The sequence below is a fragment of the Jaculus jaculus genome, chromosome 1 (assembly GCF_020740685.1).
Source record: "Jaculus jaculus isolate mJacJac1 chromosome 1, mJacJac1.mat.Y.cur, whole genome shotgun sequence".
Classification (NCBI taxonomy): Eukaryota; Metazoa; Chordata; class Mammalia; order Rodentia; family Dipodidae; genus Jaculus; species Jaculus jaculus.
Window position 1 is genome coordinate 166,347,962 of NC_059102.1, and position 24,178 is coordinate 166,372,139.

The 24,178-nt window shown below is 43.0% G+C and overlaps 1 protein-coding gene across 1 annotated transcript in view; it reads left to right on the plus strand.

Annotated features, from left to right (window-relative positions):
* Nucleotides 1-23,188, plus strand: part of Scgb2a2 (secretoglobin family 2A member 2) — a 39,778-nt gene extending 16,590 nt beyond the window's left edge. Inside the window, exons 5-6 of the mRNA XM_004672990.3 lie at nt 21,036-21,164; nt 23,108-23,188. Of these exons, the coding sequence (XP_004673047.3) occupies nt 21,036-21,164; nt 23,108-23,188 (210 nt within the window). The remainder of the gene's footprint in view (nt 1-21,035; nt 21,165-23,107) is intronic.
* Nucleotides 23,189-24,178: the final 990 nt, after the last annotated feature.

Consider the following 24,178-nt stretch of genomic DNA (forward strand, 5'->3'; position numbering starts at 1 on the left):
TTTGTAACCTCAAGGTACCAGGTGTAGCTCTTGTCTCCCAGTCAAGCCACTGAAGTAATCCTAGGTGTTGAATTTGCTTGGACTGGGTGGAATAATTTACTGACAAATTCTAAACTTCAACCGAGAAACATACACAATCAATAAAAACTAGCACAAAGTATGCAATTGTGGGGATTAAAACAAACAGATAGTCATATTAGTCATATAAAGCCAAAATCCCCAACGGTGTGTGTTGTTCTACACCCTTAATCTTGTCAGCCGGGAGGTAGAGATTTCTGTTCTGAATTGGGTTCCAGGTCAACCTGGATCTGGATGAGACCTTGCCCCAATAATGACAGAAGCACAAAACAAAGGCCCTATATATATTAAAGCACCACAGACAACAATATTCAACCCCCAAATACAGGTTATTTGCAAATGGTAAAGCCAACCAAAAATATATACCCCATAACCTGTCCTGACAAGGAAAGAGAGATTAGCTCTTGCAGGACTGTATATGTGTTTTTTGGGTGTTTTTGTTTGCTTTTGTTTTTTTTCAGTCAGTCTTGTTACCTTTTGGGGTTGCTTCCAATCTCACCAATGCTGAGAGCCCACCTCAATCCCTCCCTGTGCTGTGCAGCTGTACCTCTGATCCCCTCTGCTGCCTGTGCTGCCCCTGAGGGCTCTGTACTGGACATTCACAGTTCTGATGGTGGGGGATGGGAGAGTTCAGACTTCTGGAGTTGTTCGCACTTTCAGTAGCGCTATAGTTGATCTCAGCTGTCTTCCCCTCAGATTTCTTAACTTTGCAAGAAGGCTGATGGAGTTGAAACATCTGTTGCCTGATCTCTGCTGCTGCCGCCTGACATGCCTGGTGGAACTGCGCTGGATGGACCACAATCGCCTCAATGGGACTCTGGCCATTTTCCTCCTTTCTGGTGGATCTTGGTCTCTCTGATTTCTCCGCTGTGTCTAACAATAACCTATACTCCTTCACTTTTCAGAAGAAGAGTGTATTTTGCTGGGGTTTTGCTTAAATCCCTCCCTAGGCTGGTTTGGCAAGGCTCCTAAGCCACCATCTTACCCAGAAGTCTAGAACACTAACTTTTGAAGTATGATCTTATGATTCACTCATATTTACTTGTATCTGTATAATGTTTCTTTTTCACATCTGATTTTTTATTATGGTCTTTTCTTTCTCTTATTACTTTTTCCTGAGAAATTTGATATGTGAATACATTGCAAATTAATCATATTCTCGTTAGGCCATACTTGGGTTTGAATTCATTTATTTAAGAGAACGAGAGGCAGATAGAGAGATGGAGAGAGAATAGGTGTGCCAGGGCCTCTAACCACTACAAATGAACTCCACGTGCGTGTGCCACATCTTGTATCTGGCTTTACATGGGTTCTGGGGCACTGAACCTGGGTCCTTAGTCACACTCTTCTATCCCCTGTCTCCCACTCCCATTTCATTGAGAGCGCTCCTCAGTGTGGTTAGGAGTAATGACTCTGAATCGACAGACATTCCCTCAGTGAGAGTGGGGGAACAGCACATCATAGCACAACTTCTCACCCTGTGGCCCTAACATTCCTCCAGCCATCACTTCCATAATGTTCTCGGTGCCTTGGAGAATGTGCTAGAAGTCTCTTTCAGTGTTGAACTCTCAGCAACCTCGAATTTCCTGCTTTCATGAGTTTGGTGTCTCCTCACTGTCTTCCACCTTCTGTCTAGAGGAGGTTTTTAGGCTAGCTGTCTGGGCCCTGGCAGATGTAAAAGAGGTGACAGAGTTTCATGCAAGGCAGTCAGCTTTGGGTTTTTTGTCATTCTGATGAGTCTTGGGTCTCCACAGTATTTCCTGCTAAATGTCAAAACCAGGTTCACTAGCCAAGAGTAAGAGCGGCACGGATCAAAGGGGATAAGTATAGACATTTAGTAGACTTTTTGAATAGCATAAGCTCTCTTTTTAGCCAAAACGCATGAAATCGTCCCTCTAGGTTCTAGTACCTTCAAAGCCATAGACGTTTTTGTTTTATTAAGAAGACATTTTGTATGGACACATCATGTGGTGGCATCATCATTCCCCTCTCCCTGTTCCTATTCCACTGAGAGTCCTCCTCTCTGGGATTGCTGGCATTCACCGTGGGGTTATGGGTTATGAGTTGTAAGAGCACAATCTGTCAATGTGTGACAGGGCGATGCCTCTGGATATTCCCTCCCATCCTATGGCTCTTTCAATCTTTCTGCCTCCTTTTCCACAAAATTCCCTGTTGGTGGTTGTGCTTTAAGTCCAGTACAGTGTTGAATTCTCAGCATCTTCTGCAATTCTGCTTTGCATGTATTGAGTGTCTTCAGTGTCTATTCCCATCACCCTGGTGCAGGTTGTCAGGGTCACCACAGAAGCAGCACCAATGGAAACTCTCTCCAATTCCTTTGGTACTCAGTACCAGGCATTAATTCAATCCAATTGGGCAAGCCTCATATCCAGTCAAAATACATTTGATTACCCCCATAACATATGTGCAGTTATTGTACTTGTGGGTACATCTTGCCTGGCTGGTTGGTTTTATACCTTGCAGGATCCTCTGCTTGTTCATGATGTTGGTGACCTTTATCCCCTGGAAGCTTGCAAAGCACTTACCAGCACTATGAGAACTAGCCAACAAAGAGCTGACTTCCATCTCTGTTCCAGCATAATCTCTCAATGTACCATGAATTCTATGTGCCATATCTTCAGCAATAAGGTCTTGTCATTTAGTGCTGAAGGATAACCAAGAGTTTGCCAATGGGCTACATTGTTTTGGGAACTTCATGGGCTTCTCTGATCAACAGCTTACTGTGAGGGGTAACCTAAGTCTGGTGTTGGGATTTACCAGCTAGACTAAAGCTTTCTTCACCCCTGTAGGATGCTCCTATCCAAAGTCTCTCCCCCCACTTAAGATAATTGTATCTTTTAATTAGCCAAAAAGAGGTAGTTTTCTATGGAACTGACACATGCCATTGTATTTTATGTATGTCCTGCTTCCCCTCCCTCCCTTGCCCTTGTTCCCCCCTCACAGACCCTTCCATTCCCTGTATTTGGTCCCTCCAGTTGCCTGTCTGCTAACCAATCATCTGATCCCTCCCTGCCTCTCCTCTCATTACAGCTTCCTTATTGGTACTAATGATGCTTGCTACAACTTATAAACAAACCAATCTATTCCATGATATGATTTGCATATGTGGCATTTGCCTTTCTGAGACTGGGTAACTTCACTTAGTATAACTTAATGCAGTTACATGAACTTTCCTTTGAATTTCACTTTTCTTATTGCTTTATAGAATTCTATTGTGTATATGTACAATATCTTCATTATCCATTCCTCAGTTGATGAACATCTAGGATTATTTCATTCTCTAGCTATTGTGAATAAAAGGGCAACAAACATGATTGAGCAAGTATCTCTACCATGCAGACCCTTTAGAATATATGCCTAGAAGTGGTATAGCTGAATCAAATGGTAAATGTACTTTAAAGTTTTGAGAAATGTTCATATTGATTTCAATAGTGGCTTTACAAGTTTGGTCTCTCACCAAGAGTGAATGAATGTTATTCTTTGCCCACACTGTTTTTTGTCATTTGTTTTTTAAAATATTTTATTTATTTATTTGAGAGACACAGAGAGAAAGAGATTGGGAGAGAGAGGGTAAGAGGCAGGTAGAGAGAAAGAGAGAATGGGCGTGCCAAGGCCTCTAGCCACTGCGAAAAAAATCCCAGATACATGTGCCCCCTTGTGTATCTGGCTAATGTGGGTCCTGGGGAATTAAACTGGGGTTCTTAGGCTTGGCACACAAACACCTGGACCACTAAGCCAATTTGAATTTTTGATGATTGCCATTTTGACCAGAGTGAGACAGAATCTCAAAATTGTTTTTTAATTATTTATTTATTTTGAGACAGCAAAAACAAAAAGGTAAACAGACAGCAATTGAGTTTGGACACATAAGGATCTCCTACCACTGGAAAGAAACTCGAGGTTCATGTGCCCCTTTGGGCATCTGGCTTATATGTGAGCACTGGGCGAGTCAAACCCAGACTTCAGGCTTTGAAATCGAGTACCTTTAACCATGAACCATCTCTCCAGCCCTAAAAGTAGTTTTAGGTGGCTAAAATGTTGACATCTTTTTTTGGTGAATATAGCCATTTGTATTCCTTCCTTTGAGAACTCTCTGCTCAGTTCCTTTGCTCATTTTGGGGTTGCTTAATGTTTTATTGTTCTTTTTTTCAGTTATTTGTGTACTTTAGATATTAAACCTGTGTCAGATGTACAGCTTGTGAAGACTTTCTTCCATTCTGTAGGTTATCTGTTGACTCTGTAGATGATTTATTTAGCTGAACTTTATATTGGAGCATTCTTTGTAATTTTTGCTGTACTTATTTCACAGATTCAGGTCATCTATTGAGGTCCTTGATATATTTGCAGTTAATATGTGTGCAGGATGAGAGAAGAAAGGCTATATTCATTATCCCACATCTGGTTACCCAGTTTCTCCATCACTGTTTAATGAAAATAATGTCTTTTTCCATTGTATGCTTTTGGTCTATCAAGGTCACATAGCCATAATTACTACAACTAACACTTGGATCATCTATTCTATTCCATTAACCTATGTGTCTCTTCACATACCCCAAAATTCTGTATTTATTACTATGATTTTTCAGGATATTTTGAAATAGGTATGGTGATGTCTCCAATAATATCTTTTTCTGATGAGATTTTTAGCTATCTGAGGTCTTTGTTGCTTCCATATAAATTTTGACACTATTTTTTCTATTTCTGTGAAGAATAGTATGGTACTCTTGATGGGAATTGTATTGAATCTATATATTGCTTTTAGTAGCATGGCCATTTAAAAAAATATATTATTTATTTATTTCAAAGAGAGAGACACAAAGAGGCAGGCACACACAGAGTGAGTATGGGTACTTCAGGTCTTCCCACAACTGATATGAACTCCAGATGTATGCACCACTTGTGTATCTGGCTTTACATAAGTACTGGGGAATTGACCCAAGCCATAAAGCTGGGCATACAAACACCTGTAATTGTAGAGCTATCTTTCTAGCCCTAAAATGGCCATTTTTGTGACATTAATTCTTCCAATCCATGAAAATGGGTAATCTTTCTGTGTTCCCATGGCCTCCTCAATTCTTTTCTTCATGGTTTTAATATTTTCATTGTAGATATGATGATTTGATTTAGGTGCCCCCATAAACTTAGGTATTCTGAATGTCAGTCTCCCCAGCTGATAGCAATTGGAAATCAAAGCCTCCTGGAGGTGGTGTATTGTTGAGAGCAGGCTTATGGGCTTTATGGCCAGTTTCCCATGCCAGCGTTTGGCACACTCTCCTGTTGTGGTTGTCTACTTTATGTTGGCCTGGAAGTGATGTCCACACTCTGCTCATTGCCATCATTTCCCCCTGCCATCATGGAGCTTCCCCTCGAGACTGTAAGCCAAAATAAACCCTGCTCTTTGTTGGGTCATTTCTACAAGCAATGCAAACCTGGATGCAACAATAAAGTTGGTACTGAGAGTGTGGTTGCTGCCAGACACTTGACTGTGTGGCTTTGGCCTTTCAGAGTAGATTTTCAAGAGGAATGTGGAAGGATTTGAAATCATGGCCTAAGAGATGCCTTTTAGTGCTGTAAGTATAGCTTGATGGACTATTCTGGTGAGAGTTGAAAGACCTGAAAACAGTAAGAACTTTGGACTGTGAGGTTTGGCTTGTAAGTGTGAGAAAGAGCTTTGCCTGGACTGGGCTACAAGCAGTTTTATGTCAGACTTGCTATTATACCCATGTCTTGAGAATTTATGCAGGGTTGCTTTGTGTAGAAACAGATTGGTGTGTGCAGAAGGATATGGCTCAGAAATGAAATCTTTGGGCTGAAACTGCTGCCCATTCAATTACAACTGAGATTACAACCTTTGAGATTGGGCCAGCTGACCTGCACTGGGGCAATAGGAAGAATGTAAACTCTTTTGAAAGGGCCTGAGTGCTCAAGGAGTGTCCTATTCTTCAAAGTCTGCTTTATTCCTCCATGGATTATCAAGTTGGCACCTACCTGGTATTTTGGAGTGTAGTAAATGCAGGTAAAAGAGGGTCATGGGGTTTGCAGCACAGTCTTGTATTTTGGAAACTGCCATGGGCAGTGTGCAGCAGGTTTGCTGGACGCCTGCGTGGAGACCCAATGGCCCCACGAGGATGAACTGGGAGTTGCAGTGGAGACCCAATGGCCCCACGAGGATGAACTGGGAGTTGCAGTGGAGACCCAGTGGAGATGTGGGAACCATGAGATGGCTGCCAAGGAAAGCTGCCGCCCCAGATGAAGCTTTCCAAGACTGTGAGTAGCCTTACTGGAGAGGCAGAACTGGAAACCCAGTGACTTGTTGCTGGTTAGGATTATCAGCCCTAGAGACTTGTCACTGCCTAGAGTTGTTGGTCTTGGAGCTACAGAGTTTGATGTTTGCTCTGGTTGTTTTAAATCTTGTATTGGTTGGATTCTTTTTTGCTATGCCCAGCGCCATCTTTTTTGCAGTGTGAATGTTTATTGTGACATTATGGGTTGGGGGGGATTTTTTGGTATTATGGCTCAGTTAAGAGATCTTGGACTATGGGAATGTTTTTGAACATCATTAGAATTGATAAAAACTATGGGAACTTTTAAAGCTTGATGAATGCATTGCATTTTGTATCATGGATGGTTATCAGCTTACGGGGGCCAGGAGCAGAATGTGGTGGTTTGATTCAGGTGTCCCCCATAAACTCAGATATTCTGAATGCTAGTCTCCCCAGATGGTGGAAATTAGAAATTAAAGCCTCCTGGAGGCCGTGTATTATTGGGGGCAGGCTTATTGGAGTTATAGCCAGTTTCCTCATGACAGTGTTTGGCACACTCTCCTGTTGCAGTTGTCCACCTGATGTTGGCTTGGAAGCGATGTACACCCTCTGCTCATGCCATTGTATTTCCCTGCTATCATGTAGCATCCTCTTGTCTCTGTAATCCAAAATAAGCCCTTTTTCCCAAAAGCTGCTCTTGGTAGGGTGGTTTCTGTCAGCAATGTGAACCTGACTTCAATAGTAGAGGTCTTTCACTCTCTTGGCTAGGGATTTCCCATAATAGTTTTTATAGCTATTATAAATGGGAATGGTTCCCTGATTTCTTTTATAGTATGTTTTTCATTGGTGTATACAAAGGTTACTGAGTTTTTTTGTGTTGACTTTATATACTGCCAACATGCTAAAAGAGTTTATCAGCCTTGGAATTTTTTGGTGGAGTATTTCTGATCACTTATGTATAAAAAAATCATATCTGCAGCTGGGCGTGGTGGCTCACACCTTTAATCCCAGCACTCAGGAGGCAGAGATGGGAGGATTGCCATGAGTTCGAGGCCACCCTGAGACTCCATAGTGAATTCCAGGTCAGCCTGGGCTACAGTGAGACCCTACCTTGAAAAACCAAAAAAAAAAAAAAAAAAAATCATATCTGCAAATAAGGCTAGTTTGAATTCTTCCTTTCCAATTTGAATCATTTTTTTGTCTTGTCTTATTGCTGGAGCTAAGACTTCAAGTACTATGTTGAAGAGCAATGGTTAACAATGGACACCCCTATCTTATTTCAGACCTAATGGGAATACTTAAGTTTTTCCCCATTATTATAGTCATCTCCATGTTGCTGGAATGAGCCTCCAAACAGACAGTTTAAGGAAAGAAAGGGATTTATGTCAGACTTAAGGACCCAGGAAAGGTTCCATAATGATAGAAGCTTGCCTCCTTTTACAGATGCAAACTGAGAAACCACCAGCAGCCAATACATACCAAAAGCAACAAGCAGCAGGAACCCAGACAGAAGTTTAAAAAAAAAAATCCCTTCAGCATCTTGTACAGACAACTCAGGGTACAGACAGGGAGACGGAAGGGTTTGTGGGGAAGGGAACAAGATGAAAGGATGAAATATACATGATACTAAATCCAAAATGAGTTGGTACCACAGAAATCTTCCTCCTGGATAATGGGCTAAAAGATGTAACCCTGAATAGAAGCAGGGATTGTTCAGTAAGAAGGGTCCCACAGTGGGGGGGGGGGATGAAGCCTGACCTTAAAATATTTGGGACTGGCTCACAACCCCTAGTACCAGAAATTGCTTACAATTCATTTTGAGCTGTTCATCAGAGAGACCTATGAGGTCCCCAAATGTTGCAGTCAGGTTCACACTGCTGGTAGAAATCACCAACCAAGAGCAGCTTGTGGAAAAGAGAGGTTTATTTTGGCTTATAGTCTCAAGGGGAAACTCCATGATGACAGGGAAAACAATGGCATGAGCAGAGGATGGAAGTCACCTCCTGGCCAACGTAAGGTGGACCATAGCAATAGGAGAGTGTGCCAAGCACTAGCAGTAGCAAGGGGGGATGCTGGCTATAACACTCATTAGCCTGCCCCCAACAATACACTCCCTCTGGGAAGTGTTAATTCCCAAATCTCCATTAGCTGGGAACCTAGCATTCAGAACACCTAAGTTTATGGGGAACACCTCAATCAACCACCACATTCTGCTCCTGGCCGCCATAAACTTCTATATCCATACATGATGTAAAATACAATGCATTCAGCCCAAATGTAAAAGTCCCCATAGTTTTTATCAATCCCAATGATGCTCAAATATCACCATAATCCAAGACCTTTGAACTGAGCCATAATACCAAAAACTCACCCAAAAAACATAATGGCACAGAATAAACACTCACACTACAAAAGATGGCACTGGGCATAGCAAAGAAATATTCAACCAATGCAAGATTTAAACAGGGCAAACATCAAATTCTGTAGCTCCAACTCCAACAACTCCAGGCAATGACAAATGTCCAAGACTGATAATTCTAACCAGCAATAAGTCACTGGTATTCCAATTCCATCCCTGCAGCTAGGCTATTTACAGTCCTAGAAAATTTCATCTGGGGCTGGCAGGTCTCATTGACAGCCATATCATGGTCCCAGCATCTCCACTGGGTCTCCACTGCAATCCTTGGTTCATCCTCATGGCCCCATAGGGTCCCCATGCAGGCATCCAGCAAACCTGCTTCACACTGCCCATGGTCATTTCCAAAACACAAGACCGTGTTGCAAACTCAATGACCCTCTTTTTCCTGGATTCCTTATACTCCACAATACCAGGCAGGCTGCCAATTTGTTAATCGGGGGGGGGGGGGAATAAAGCAGACTTTGAATAACAGGACACTCCTTGAGCACTCAGGCCCCATCAAAAGAGTCTACATTCTTCCTGTTTTCCCAATGCAGGTCAACTGGCCCACTCTCAATAGCTGTTATCTCTCAAACAATTTGCAGGTGAACAGGCAGCAATTTAAGCCCCAAAGATTTTTTTTTTCTGTGCCATATCCCTCTGCTCGTACTAGTTCATTTCTACACAAATCAACCCTGCACAGCTTTTCAGGACATGGGCATGACAGCAAGCTTCTCACACATACTGCTAGCCCAGTCCAAGCAAAGCTCTTTCTCACCATCATAAGTCAAACCTCTAGTCCAAAGTTCTTACTGCTTTCAGGTCTTTCAATTTTGACCAGAATAGTCTATCAAGCTGTACTCACAGCACTGCAAGACATCTCTTAGGTCAAGGTTTCAAATCCTTCCACATTCCTCTTGAAAATCAGCTCTAAAAGGTCAAAGCCACACAGTCAGGTGTCTAGCAGCAATCCCATTCCTTGGTACCACTTTACTATTGTAGCCAGGTTTGCATTGCTAGTAGAAATCACCAACCAAGAGCATCTTGTGAGGAAAAGAGGTTTATTTTGTCAGATAGGCTTGAGGGGAAGCTCCATGATGGCAGGGAAAATGATGGCATGAGCAGAGGGTGAACATCACCCCCTGGCCAACATAAGGTGGACCATAGCAACAGGAGAGTGTGCCAAATACTAGCAAGGGGGAACACTGGCTATAACACCTGTAAACCTGCCCCCAACAACACTCCCTCCAGAAGGTGTTAATTCCCAAATCTCCATCAGCTGGGAACCTAGCATTTAGAACCTCAAAGTTTATGGGGGACACCTGAATCAAACCACCACACCAAACCAGACAGGCTTATTTCAAAGCACTTGATTTTCTGCCTGATGTAAAAGGTAAGACCCTATTGCTGAAGACAACACATATTGCTGATGCAAAACCTCCAGAAATCCCAGTAATTCGGGAAGGAAGCCAGTTCCTAGATGGTTAGCCCATATAATGCTGAAAAGCACTACGTGAGCTGCTGGGGGGAAATGGCCAACAACATTGTAAGCAAGCTGTAAATGCTGCTGTATGAAAACAACCAGCCTAACAAGAAGTATACATTGGCACTATAGTGGCACACAACCTAAGTAGGTCATCAATGGCTCTCTAATTGGCTATGAGATCCACCCAGTGGATAGGAACCCATAACTGGAACTAGGATCCAAGTCAGAATCCTATAGAGACCAAGATAATGGACTCCATTGAGAATCTCCCAATAGACTTCATTCAAAAGTGAGGGTACACCCATAAAAATCTCACTAAATTAACAATCCTGATCTCACTCTCCATTGGAGAACCTGTTTTTCTTTCAGAAAGCAGGAAGAACTAAGGACAACCATAATCTACCAACAAGATAGAATAGATACTGACTTCCAGGCAGAAGATGAACCATACTGCACATAGCAGCCAGTGCCCAGGTGAAACCACAGAGGAACTGGAAAGATGAGTAAGTGTGCTGCTTCCATGGCAAGCCTGACAACCTAGTCCAGTGATAGAGACAGACACTTAGTATACTCAAAATGCATCAAAACAAAAGTCCATAAGCTGCTGAGAGCTCAACACTAAAGTAGACTCACAACACACCCACCAAGGCTCATGGAAGTTTGCAGAAGGGGGGAATGAGAGAAGTTAATAGCCCTTCTAATAGTTCCCCCACCTACTGAGTCTCCTCTCTCCTGTGCCTTTCCTCCCTTCCTCCATCATCCTCCATTGGGATCACACGGTTTCCTTACTCCCCTCCCCACCTCTGGGACCATGCCATCTCCACACAACCCCCACCCACCCACCACTGGTACCAGGCTGTCTTATGACTTGTATCTGGACTCCTCTCTGCACCACTGGTACTGCCCCCAATTCCTCATGCCTGAGCAGACAGGACCCTGTAACACCCCCAATCCAACTGCTGCTAGTAAGCACCAACCCAGGGTTGTGGGTTCACTTAGCCCCTCACAATCTGCACATCCCTCAATATAAAGCAGTCAACAGCCTATACTAGTCAATCATAAAAGGAAACAATCATAGAAGACGCTAAATGTGTAAACTGCAGCTTCCTCCTGAATTAAATAAGATTCCCACACTGTGATGGGCAAACCAAAGCACAAAAGAAACAACACAAAACATCAAGTGGAAAGAGCCCCAACAAGGTTGCCTAGTCCTGCAATGGAATTCTCTAATCAAAATGTGGAAGACACAATAGGAACAGAACCCCAAAATGACAACACAAGATATATGACCAAGCAAATAGCATAAGTTGCAGAAAATCAACAAAAGACCAACAATTGTGTGAAAGCCTCCTCACTGGGTTGTACCTAATAGAAAAGAGAGAGGGGACTTCAAAAGAGTTAAGTGATTTGAAGGTGGGCCAAAACACAGAGGACCTCAATAATAAGCTGACTAAGCTCAATGAAGGCATAAATAAATGCAAGGATGAATTCCAAGAAGCATTAAGAAAATCAAAAATGACCTGCAAAGAGAAACTAACAGAGTGATGGATGCTGTGGTGGTTTGATTCAGGTGTCCCCCATAAACTTAGGTGTCCTGAATGCTAGCTCCCCAGCTGATGGATGTCTGGGAATTAACGTCTCCTGGAGGAAGTGTATTGTTGGGGGCGGGCTTATGGGTTTTATAGCCAGTTTCTCCATGCCAGTGTTTGGCACACTCTCCTGTTTCTATGGTCCACCTTATGTTGGCCAGGGGGTGATGTCCACCCTCTGCTCATGCCATCGTTTTTGCCTGCCATCGTGGAGCTTCCCCTTGAGCCTGTAAGCCAAAATAAATCTCTTTTTCCCAGAAGCTGCTCTTGGTTGGGTGATTTCTACCAGCAATGTGAACTGGACTGAAACAGTAAAGTGGTACCGAGGAGTGGGATTGCTGCTAGACACCTGACTGTGTGGCTTTGGGCTTTTGGAGCTGATTTTCAAGAGGAATGTGGGAGGATTTGAAACCTTGGCCTAAGAGATGCTTTGCAGTGCTGTAAGTACAGCTTGATGGTCTATCCTGGTCAGAGCTGAAAGACCTGAAGGCAGTAAGAACTATGGACTGTGAGGTTTGGCTTATGAGGGTGAGAAAAAGCTTTGCCTGGACTGGGCTAGCAGTTTGTGTGAGAAGCTTGCTCTTGTGCCCATGTCCTGAGAAGTTGTGCAGGGTTGCTTTGCATAGAAATGAACTGGTGTGTGCAGAGGAATATGGCACAGAAAGAAAAATCTTTGGGTGAACTGCTGCCCATTCAGCTGCAACTGAGAGATTACAACTTTTTTTTTAATAAATTTTTTTAAATTTTTTATTTATTTATTTGAGAGTGACAGACACACAGAGAAAGACAGGTAGAGGGAGAGAGAGAGAATGGGCGCACCAGGGCTTAGAGATTACAACTTTTGAGACTGGGCTAGCTGACCTGCACTGGGGCAACAAGAAGAATGTAGACTCTTTTGAAGGGGCCCCAGTGCTCAAGGAGTGTCCTGTTCTTCAAAGTCTGCTTTATTCCCCCCTGGATTAACAAATTGGCACCCTACCTGGTATCATGGAGTATAAGAAATGCTGGAGAGAGGGTCATTGAGTTTGCAACACGGTCTTGTGTTTTGGAAATGGCCATGGGCAGTGTGAAGCAGGTTTGCTGGTTGTCTGCATAGAGACCCCATGGGGCCATGAGGATGAACCTTGGCGTGCAGTGGAGACCCAGCAGAGATACCGGGACCATGAGGTGGCTGCCAAGGAGCTGCCAGCCCCGACGAAGTTTCCCAGGACTGTGAGTAGCCTAGCTGGAGTGGTGGAATTGGAATGCCAGAGACTTGTTGCTGGTTAGAATTATCGGACTTGAAGATTTGTCACTGGCTAGAGTTGTTGCACTTGAAGCTACAGAGTTCGATGTTTGCCTTGGTTGTTTAAATCTTGTATTGGTTGAATGTTTCTTTGCTATGCCCAATGCCATCTATTGCAGTGTGAATATTTATTCTGTGCCATTATGGGTTTTTTGAGGTTATTTTTTGGTATTATGGCTCAGTTAAAAGATCTTGAACTATGGGGATGTATGAACATCTTTGGGATTGATAAAAACTATGGGGGGGGCTGGAGAGATGGCTTAGTGGTTAAGCGCTTGCCTGTGAAGCCTAAGGACTCCGGTTCAAGGCTCGGTTCCCCAGGTCTCACATTAACCAGATGCACAAGGGGGGCGCACATGTCTGGAGTTTGTTTGCAGAGGCTGGAAGCCCTGGCACGCCCATTCTCTCTCTCTCTCTCCCTCTATCTGTCTTTCTCTCTGTGTCTGTTGCTCTCAAATAAATAAATAAAAATTAAAAAAAAAAACTATGGGGACTTTTAAAATGAGATAAATGCATTGCATTTTACATCATGTATGATTATCAGTTTATGGGGGTCCGGGGCGGAATGTGGTGGTTTGATTCAGGTGTCCCCCATAAACTTAGGTGTTCTGAATGCTAGGTTCCCAGCTGATGGAGATTTGGGAATTAACGCCTCCTGGAAGGAGTGTATTGTTGGGGGCGGGCTTATGAGTATTAAAGCCAGTTTCCCCTTGCCAGTGTTTGGCACACCCTCCTGTTGCTGTGGTCCACCTTATGTTGGCCAGGGGGTGATGTCCACCCTCTGCTCATGCCATCATTTTCGCCTGCCATCGTGGAGCTTCCCCTCGAGCCTGTAAGCCAAAATAAATCTCTTTTTCCCAGAAGCTGCTCTTGGTTGGGTGATTTCTACCAGCAATGCAAACCAGACTTCAACAGATACTATATGGAAAAAGGAAATAGAAAATACAATCCAAATTGAACAAGTTAAGCCCTCAAGAACAGTCAGTCATGTGGAGGAGAGGAACTCAGAACTGGAAGACAATACAGAAGAAACTGTTCATGAGTCCAAAAATGTGAATAAGTTCAAAAAAATTGTGAACAGAACTGAGGATACCATTAAATGTCCAGACATTTGGATCATGGGCATACCAGAAGGAGAAGAAATTCAGACCAAAGGCATAGACCAAAAGCACTTATTCAACAAAATTATTAAAGAAAACTTTACCACCCTCTCAAAAACAAAAAAACAAAACAAAACAATAAAAGACCCATAAAGATACAAGAAGCTAACAGAACTCCAAACAGACTGGACCAAAGGAGAAACTCTCCAAGACATATTATCATTAAGATTCAAAACAATGAAAACAAAGAGAAAGTCCTAAAAGCAGCAAGAGACAAACAACACATTACATATAAAGATAACCCTGTCAGAATTACAATGCCTTCAGATAGATGGTTATGTTATTGATCTGAAACCTCTCTGTCTTTGTTACAAAGGCATTCATTGCTATGAATTTTCCCCTAAGGACTGCCTCCATCTCAAAACTCCTAAAAGTGATTCAACAAAGTAACAGGATGCAAAATCAATAGACAAAATCAGTAGACTTTCTATACACAAAGGACAAAAATACAGAGGAAGAACTTAGGGACACCATTCCATTTTCAATAGCAAAATAAATAAATAAATACTTGGAATAACACTAACCAAGAATGTGAAAGACATATATAATGAAAACATAAAAACACTCAAGAAAGAAACTGAGCAGGACTTGAGAAGATGGAAAGCCCCCCCCCGCCCATGCTCCTGGATAGGCATAATGAACATTGTGAAAATGACAATCCTACCAAAAGCAATATACAGGTATAATGCAATACCAAAAAATTTGCAGCATCATTCTTCACAGAGATAGAAAAAATGATCTCAAGTTCATATGGAATGCCACCATGCCTCAGATAACCAAACATATCCTTAGCAGAAGAAACACCTCTGGAAGCATCACCATACCTGATCTAAACCATATTTTACAAAGCCATAGTGACAAAAACAGCATGGAACTGGCATAACAACAAGAATATAGACCAATGGAACAAAATTTAAAATCCTGACTTTAGGTAAAGTAACTACAGCTACTTGCCCCAATAACATAGATTGGAGAAAAGATAGCATTTTCAACAAACGGTGCTGGAAAAACTGGATAACCATTGTATTAGTCAGGGTTCTCTAGAGAAACAGAACTGCTACAATGAATTACTTTTAAAGGGGGATTTAACAGACACTTAAGAAAATTCTCATCATCCCTAATCATCAGAGAAATGCAAACTAAAACAACTATGAGATTCCACCTTGCCCCAATAAGAATAGCAAACATCAAAAAATCAAACGAGCTGGGCGTAGTGGCGAATGCCTTTAATCCCAGCACTCGGGAGGTAGAGGTAGGAGGATCTCCATGAGTTCAAGGCCACCCTGAGAATACAGAGTGAATTCCAGGTCAGCCTGAGCTAGAGTGAAACCCTACCTCGAAAAACCAAATAAACAAACAAACAAAATCAAACGAAAATAAATTCTGGCGAGGATGTGGAGGAATAGGAACACTCATTCACTGTTGGTGGGAATGTAGGATGGTACAACCACTTTGGAAAGCAATATGGAGACTCCTGAAAAAGCTGACTATAGAGTTACCAACAGACCCAGTTATTCCCTTACTGGACATCTACCCGAAAACCTTCAAACCACAGGCCAGAGAGATTTGCTCAACCATGTTTGTAGCGGCTCAATTCTAATAGCTAAGAGCTAGAATCAATCCAGATGTCCATCACTAGAAGAATAGATAACTAAGATGTAGTATATTTACACAATGGAATTCTACACAGCAGTAAGAAAAAATGACACAAAGAAATTTGAGGAAAAATGGGTGGACCTGGAACAGATCACCCTCAGTGGACTTACCCAATCACAGAAAAAAAATCGCCACATAGTCTCACTCATCTACAGCACCTAACCTGAATCTACCCAAGAAACCTTACATACCCAGCAAGCATCTCATGGACTAGACACTAGGACAGATGGGGAGGGAGGGGAGGGCATCAAAGGGGTGGGACACACTAATTTAGACCCAAACGGCAATGGTACCATAAAATTCTACTTCCTAAAAGGCAGACCAAATGGTTGAACCCTCACCAGGCCCTTATAGGAAACACCTGAACCACAAGACACTGGAGAGGGTAGGATCAATCTAACCTAAACCTTCTACATCTTCCCTCTCTCCTTCCCCCTCTTCCTCTCTCTCTCTCTCTCTCCTCCCTAACTCTTGTATATTAGTTACATTCTTCCTCATTTTCTTAGTGGACACTGACTTGTGACTCCCAGTACCAACATGGGGCTATCATCCACAATGAGCTTTTGATAAGAGAAACCTACAAGGTTTCTTAAAAGAATGACAGATTTCTGTCAGAGTACTTGATGACCCACAAAAGGTTAGTGGTAAGACCCTATTGCTGAAGACACCATATGCAGCTGACATGAAAAATGGAATGGCATGGCTGGAAGCCAGGAGAAAGTCAGTCCCCAGACAGTCAGCATATCTAGTACCAGAAGGTGCTACATGGGTGACTGGGGGAAATGACCAATATCTCTCCAAGAAACTAATGGTCTAACCTACTTAGCAACAAATAACCGGTTGTGATGCCCACACAAGTGCAATAGTGGCACACAGCCATGGTGGGGAACCAACTGCTCTTGATTTGGCTGACTGATCCCTTCAATGGTATGGGACACATAGCTGGAGCTGGGAAACAAGTCAGAACCATATCCAAACATAAGCCCACTGTCTATTATCAAGCTACCATCAATCATGGCCTACACCTATTAAACTCTCTATTAAAAAAAAAAAAAGTAAGGGTTATTTCATTTGTCCTGGAACTAACTTACTCTCTGTTGGAGAATCTGCTTCTCTTTTTCAGATAGATGCCGATCCTAAGGAGAGAGCCACCCCATCATACCTCAAAAGGGCCCCAGATGAAACTAAGGAAAATTAGCAAAACAAACAAGGGTGCTGATTTCCTGATGAACCAGATACCAGCACAAGGGGGAAGGAGACCAATACAGAGAAAAATCAACTCCTACCAAATCAGGGAGCCAGAGACCCAGAGGACCCCAACACCTCATCACTGAAGCAGACCAAAAATGAACCCAACATGGCTCAGGGAAATTTTGTGGAAGAGGGGCAGAAAGAACGTCAGAGCCACATGTTGGGTCATGATATGCAGAGACATCTATCATACCAATAACTGTGGGCTAACTCCACAATGCACGACACATATACCTCAACAAGGAGGGGCCAATGAGGAGGGGGTAGGTCATGGATGAGCCTAATAATGGTACCAAACTGCCTATATTTGCTGAATAGAAAACTAATAAAAAAATAAAAGGGGGATCTATTGGATCAGCTTACAGTAGTCCAATAGCAGTTGCAGGCCCAAGAATCACCGAACCTTGTAGCTGCTCAGTCCACGTGGCCAGATGCCTCAGCAGTCCTGACCCGGCACTGCAGATGGCGCTGGAAAGCCTGGAGGCTTCCTGAGGAGCCGCTGGGTTTCGATCCATGTGGGTCTTCAGTTGATGCTGGTCTTTAGTCCGTACTGGTCTTCAGTCCACGCTGGAAGGTAGTGAGCAGCTCTGGCAGCCAAGTGGAAGGGAGGAAGGAAGGAAAGGGAGCTATTTTACCCAGAGCTTCCTTATATCAAGTCCCCCCTGAGCGGGGCCGCCCACTCTGGGGGAAGGGCTCACCCTGGGGGAAAGACTTCCTCCTTTAGTTGAACCTTCCTAGAAGCAACCTGTGGATTACTAAACAGATCATGTTGACAACACCTTAACTATCACAAGTCCACCCCTTGTCAACTTAACATCAAATCATGTCTCCTTACATCATACTTAATTTCCAAATGAAAACAGTAACAAGCTCATAATTCCGCCTAATATCACATAACTATCCCATGTACAACCGGAAATGCAAAATCTTCCCCCCCCAACACAAAGCTTAGTCTCTAATATAATGGGTCTAATATAAATTCAACAGTTAGCTAATGATATAATCTTAATATTGGTGTAGGTACATACAAACACTCTATTATCAAGGCAGGACAGAAACATTTCAATCACAGTCCTCGTTTCTGTAACTGGTCATGTGGCCTTAGCTGGTATTTGTAACTGCCTTCTTCTATTACCCATTCTGTATTTCCTCCTCCTTCAGCAAGCACCTCAGCAGGCCTTGGTTCCTTACCTGGAGGGGTAACCCATACCTTCATTCCTGAAGGATCTGGGTTGTTGCAGTCATCCATTGACTTTGACAACAGGACATGGTAACACTAACAGATGCCCCAAAGGATCTCCTGCACTCCAGGCATACTCTTCCTTACCTCCATTGTGGAGAAGCAATCCATGGTTCACATTGTTGGTAGAAATCACCCAACCAAGAGCAGCTTCTGGGAAAAAGAGGTTTATTTTGGTTTACAGGCTCGAGGAGAAGCTCCACGATGGCAGGGGAAAATGATGGCATGAGCAAAGGGTGTACATCACCCCCTGGTCAACATAAGGTGGACAATAGCAGCAGGAGAGTGTGCCAAACACTGGCATGGGGAAACTGGTTATAAAGCCCATAAGCCCACCCCCAACAATACACTCCCTCCAGGAGGCGTTAATTCTCAAACCTCCATCAGCTGGGAACCTAGCATTCAGAACACCTAAGTTTATGGGGGACACCTGAATCAAACCACCACAACCATATTCAGAAAAATAAAGCTAGACCTATCCATGTTGTAGCAGACAGCTTCAGGTTCACTGAGATGAACTTCCAGACCAGGCACAGTTATGGAGGAAGGAATCTTTATTGAAGCTTACAGATCCAGGGGCAGTTCCATAATGGCAAAAGAAGCTCGCCTGCTCTTACAGGACCAAGCAGAGAGAGAGATGCACAAGCCAAAAAGCTGAATGCCAAAAACCAAAAGCCTAAATAGCAACAAAGCACAGCACACTTCAGGAACTCCAGCTAGGTGCATTTTGCATATCTTTAGATTGAAATCTCCACACCTTAGGGCTGGATCCTGAGATCCACCCAGTGACACTAGATCTAGCCAGATGTCTGCAGATCCATTCAACAAGCTAATAAAACACTGAATATATTGGGGACCATCTATTCAAACTACCACACATGTCACCATGTAAAAAAACCAAGTCCAAATGTATGAAAGACTTCAATATAAGACCTGAAAATCTTCTACTATAGTAAGAAAAAAAATAAAATGAGCTCTCTACAATATAGGAGTGGATAAAGACTTCCAAAAGAAAACCCTACTGGCTCAGAAACTTAAGCAATCACTCCCAATGAGATTTTTCACCATAAGCAAAGCCAATAGCATACCCACATAATGGGAGAAAATTTTTCTGGCTATACAACTAACAGAGGCCTAATATCTAGAATCTACAAAGACTCAAAAACCTAAACAATAAAAAAATCAAACAACCCACTTCCAAAATGGGGTACAGAACTGAATAAGGAGTTCTCAGAGGAAGAAATACAAATGGCAAACACACACTTAAGAAAATGTTCAACATCCCTAACCATCAGAGAAATGCAAATTGCAACAATTATGAGATTCCACCTTACCCTAGTAAGGTTAGCAAACATTAAGAAAAATCAAATGAAAACAAATGCTTGAGGATGTGAAGAAATAAGACCCTTCATTCACTTTTGGTGGGAACCTAAGCTAGTGTAACCACTATGGAAATCAATATGGAGACTACTGAAAAGGATGAATATAGAGTTATCAACAGACCTGACTATTTGCTTACTGGGCATTTACCCTAAAAGCTCCATACCTCAGTTCAGTGATATTTGCTCAACCATGTTTATAGTTGCTCAATTCATAGTAGCCAATAACTGGCATCAACCCAAGTGCTCATCATTGAGCAAATGGATAACCAAGATATGGCATATCTATATGATGGAATTCTACTCATCAGTTAGAAAAAAATGACAAAATGAAATTTGTACAAAAATGGTCAAAGTTGGAACAGATCATACTCAGTGAACTCACACAATCACAGAAAGACAATCATAGCTTGGTCTCACTCATTTGTGGTTCCTAACCTGGGTCAGCCTGAGTTGCTGACATCCCTGATAGGCATCTCAAGGCACGCATAATAAGGCAGATATGGCTTGAGGGGAGAAGGCTGGTGAAGAACACAAATCTGAACCCAAATTGAAACCTATATCCTGGAAGGTAGACTAAATGGTTGAACCCTCAACAAGACGTTAAGGGGAGCACCTGAATTGAAGGGCCCTGAAGAGGATGAGATGAAGTCTAACCTTAAATTTCTCCTGTTTCTTTCTTCTTTCTTTTGTTTTTTTCTTGGCACTGGCCTGTAACTCCCAGTTCCAGGATGCAGTTAACACCCACAATGAGCTGTTAATCAAAGAGACTTACAAGGTCTCCCAAAACAAGACAGACTATTGTGAGAGTACTTGATTACCCACTAGAGATTAATGGTAAGACCCTACTGCTGAAGGCACTAAATGCTGTTGGCATGGAACATGGAGATACCTGGCTGGAATCTGGAAGAGAGCCAGTCCCCAGACAGTTAGCCTATCTAGTGCTGGAAGGTACTATATGAGCTACTGGAGGAAAGTGGCCAATGTCTGTGTGAGTAACTCAAGATCTAAGCTACTCAGAAGCAAACAACCTGATGTGATGTTCACACAGTGCAATAGTGGCACAGACCCATGATGGGTAATCAACTGCTCTTGGATGGCTAACAGATCCACTCAGTGGGAAGGAATCCATATCTGGAACTGGGAAACACATCAGAATCATATCCAGATAAAAGGCTATAATTCAAAGTGGTCTTTTGTTCCTTTACTGTGTAACTTTTCTGCTTATACAGATTAGGGAGGAATTTATTAGGCCTTTCATCTATTTCACTTCTGGGAATACCATGATTAATCAGCTAGTACCAAAGGCCTACATGAGTCATACCATTATGAGCATTGTTTTACCTATGCTGTACATTATGGTAAGCATGCTCACCTCAACTTTGGTGATTCAGTGCTGCCACATGGCCCTTTTTACTCTGAGATCCAGTTAGACCCATTGCATCTAAATCATCTAAGGCAGCAACTGCGGCTCCCACTGTGATGTCTTCTTTGCATAAAAGACCAGCCAGGAGTGGTGGCATATGCCTTCAATCCCAGCACTTAGGAGGCAGAGAGGTAGTAGGATCACTGTGAGTTTGAGGCCACCCTGAGACTGCATAGTTAATTCCAGGTCAGCCTGCACCAGAGTGAGGCCCTATCTACCTCAAAAAACAAAAACACACAAACAAAAGACCAATGATGGGCACTTTAAGTATGCTAGTGCTCCCTCACAAATCCTTCTCTTATAGTCTTAGTGAAGGGAACATCTTCTGGATGCTCCCATTGTGGGGCAATGATGAGTTCACATGGCAAATCCACTCCAGCATTCCAAGTTCTCTGAGCCTTTTAATCCAATCATCAACATTAAGCCAAGGGGTATCAGGGAGCTCGAGCTCATTCACAGTAGGCCATCTTTGGATCCATACTTCAGCCAACCAATCGAATAAACTCTTGGCACCTCTTCCAACTTCATGAGCTGCAGTGTCAAATCTAAAATCACTGATCAATGGGCCCATTTCAATAAATTCAGCCTGATGCAATCTTATATTCCTTCCACCATCACCCCACACCCTTAAAATCCATTCCCACACATATTCCCCATGCTTCTGCCTGTACAAGTTAGAATGCTCCTGAAGTTCTTTAGGGTTGTACCTCACCTCCTTTTGAGTCACACTTTGTATCTCACATTTAGGGAACTGCCTAGCTTTACACCTTGTTATAGGCCTAGAGGCAAAGATGGGTGGGCACTGAGGAATTTTAACTGCAGCACCTCTTGCAGGGTGGGTCATTGCTGGTTCCTCAGATAAAGAAGAATTAATTCCCCCAGGCAAGTGTGGAGAGGGAAAGACTTCGGGGTGTGCGGGTGGGGATGCAACAGCCCCTGAAGGAGGGGAGGCCACATTCTCATGCAAAACAACTTCTTCAGAATCTGAGAGTTCAACGTCCCCAAACTCTCAGGGCCTTCCCACACATCCCCATCCCAAGTTATAGGATCCCACTCTTTTCCAATCAGTACTCTCACTTTAACTTCTGATTGCCTGTGAGGCTGGGATTTGAGCTTTTGTTGCAAGTTAGCCAATCGCACAATGAGAACTTCAGTTTGGTTTTCTGCGATTTGAGCCCTGTTCTGGCTAGAGGGGAGACTCTCCTCCAGGGCTCCTTTAGAAATCTTCACATAATGTGTGTGGGTCTTAAGCTTGGAAATGTCCTTTCTGAGCTTCCGATTTTCTCTTAATAGTTTATCCAGAGATGCTAGAAGTAACCATCCAGCTTCATCATTCATCTTAGTTTTCCACAAATATTCATAAGTTCTAGATACAGAGTCACTAAGTCCCTTGCTCTCCACAAGATATTATTAAAGGAGTACCATATATTTAATGTTTCTAGCTTGTATTAGTTTAGATGGAATATAATCAATGTATCTATAAGAAATGTAAATGTACCTAGGACTTTCCAGTGAAGCGACAGATGCTGCAGTTCCCTCTTCTGAAATTGCAGTGGGGGAGATCCTCTGATGGTAGTTAACAAGGATTATGTGACTCTGAGCCTGACCCTTTTAGACAATATGTAACTACCTTATCTTGGGAGACAGCTGCCTATACTTAATCTTAACAGAACCCTACACTCATGGATGTGAATCTCTCCCCTCTCTACATGCAGAAGAATTCTGACAAAGGATTGTAACAGGTATATAAGTCCTGCACAATCTGAGTTCAGGGCCTCTATCATGTTTTTGGCATTATCCACATGTGAATAATGGCTCTTTACCTGAAGAGGATTTTGCCTGATTATTCTCATTGACTCATTGATTCCTATAACACAGCCCATGCATTGGCCAGAACTGAGTCATGAGAGACTTGTATGCAAACTCCAGGCCCTTGGAGCAACCATCACGGGCAACTAAGCTGCTGTAGGGGATGGAGTCCCCAAGCAATTTGGAAAGTGCTCTTCCTGATAGTTTCCAGGGCCCAAAGTCAGATAAGAGCTCTGCCCTCTCATGGTACCCAAGCTCCCCACCAGATTTGGAAGAGAAGAGGAATAGACCAACCAGACAAAAGACCAAGGTAGGTCCTAGGGGAACCAGAAAGCATGCTGCAATTAGATGTCATCAGCTCTAGGACCATTCCAAGTAGAACCCATGTATACATGGAGTAGAAATGGTGGTTTACAGGGGGCTCCATGTGTATTCAGAGCTGACAGAACTGCTCCATGTGTATTTGGAGCTGACAGCACTGCTGCATATGCATTCAGATCTGAGAGACTGCTCCAAGTATATTGAGATGTGAAAGGACTGTTCCATGTGTATTCAGAGCTGAGAGGACTGCTGCATGTGTATTTAGAACTGACATGACTGCCCCAGGTGTACTCAGAGCTGACAAGACTGCTCCATGTGTATTCAGTACTGACAGGACAACTCCATGAATATTCAGAGCTGAGAGGACTGTTCCATGTGTATTCGGGGCTTACAAGACTGCTGCATGTGTATTTGGAGCTGACAGGACTGGTCTACATGTATTCAGGACTGAAAGGACTGCTCCATGTCTATTCAGAGCTGAGAGGACTGCCCCATGTATACTCAGAGCTGACAAGATTGCTCTATGTGTATTCAGAGCAGGGAGGACTGCTTAACATGTATTCAGAGCCGACAGGATGGCTACATGTGTATTCAGAGCTGACTGGACTACTCCATGTGTATTCAGCACTGAGGAATTGCTCCATATGTATTCAGAGCTGAGAGAATGCTCCATATTTATTCACAGTTGGCAGGACTGCTCCATGTGTATTTGGAGCTGACTAGAGTGTTCTGAAGGATTCAGGAACCAGATGGGCGCCATGACAGGCTTCAGAGTCCTCAGTAGGCCTAAGTTTCTGTTTCCCAGGAAGGTCTAAGTTT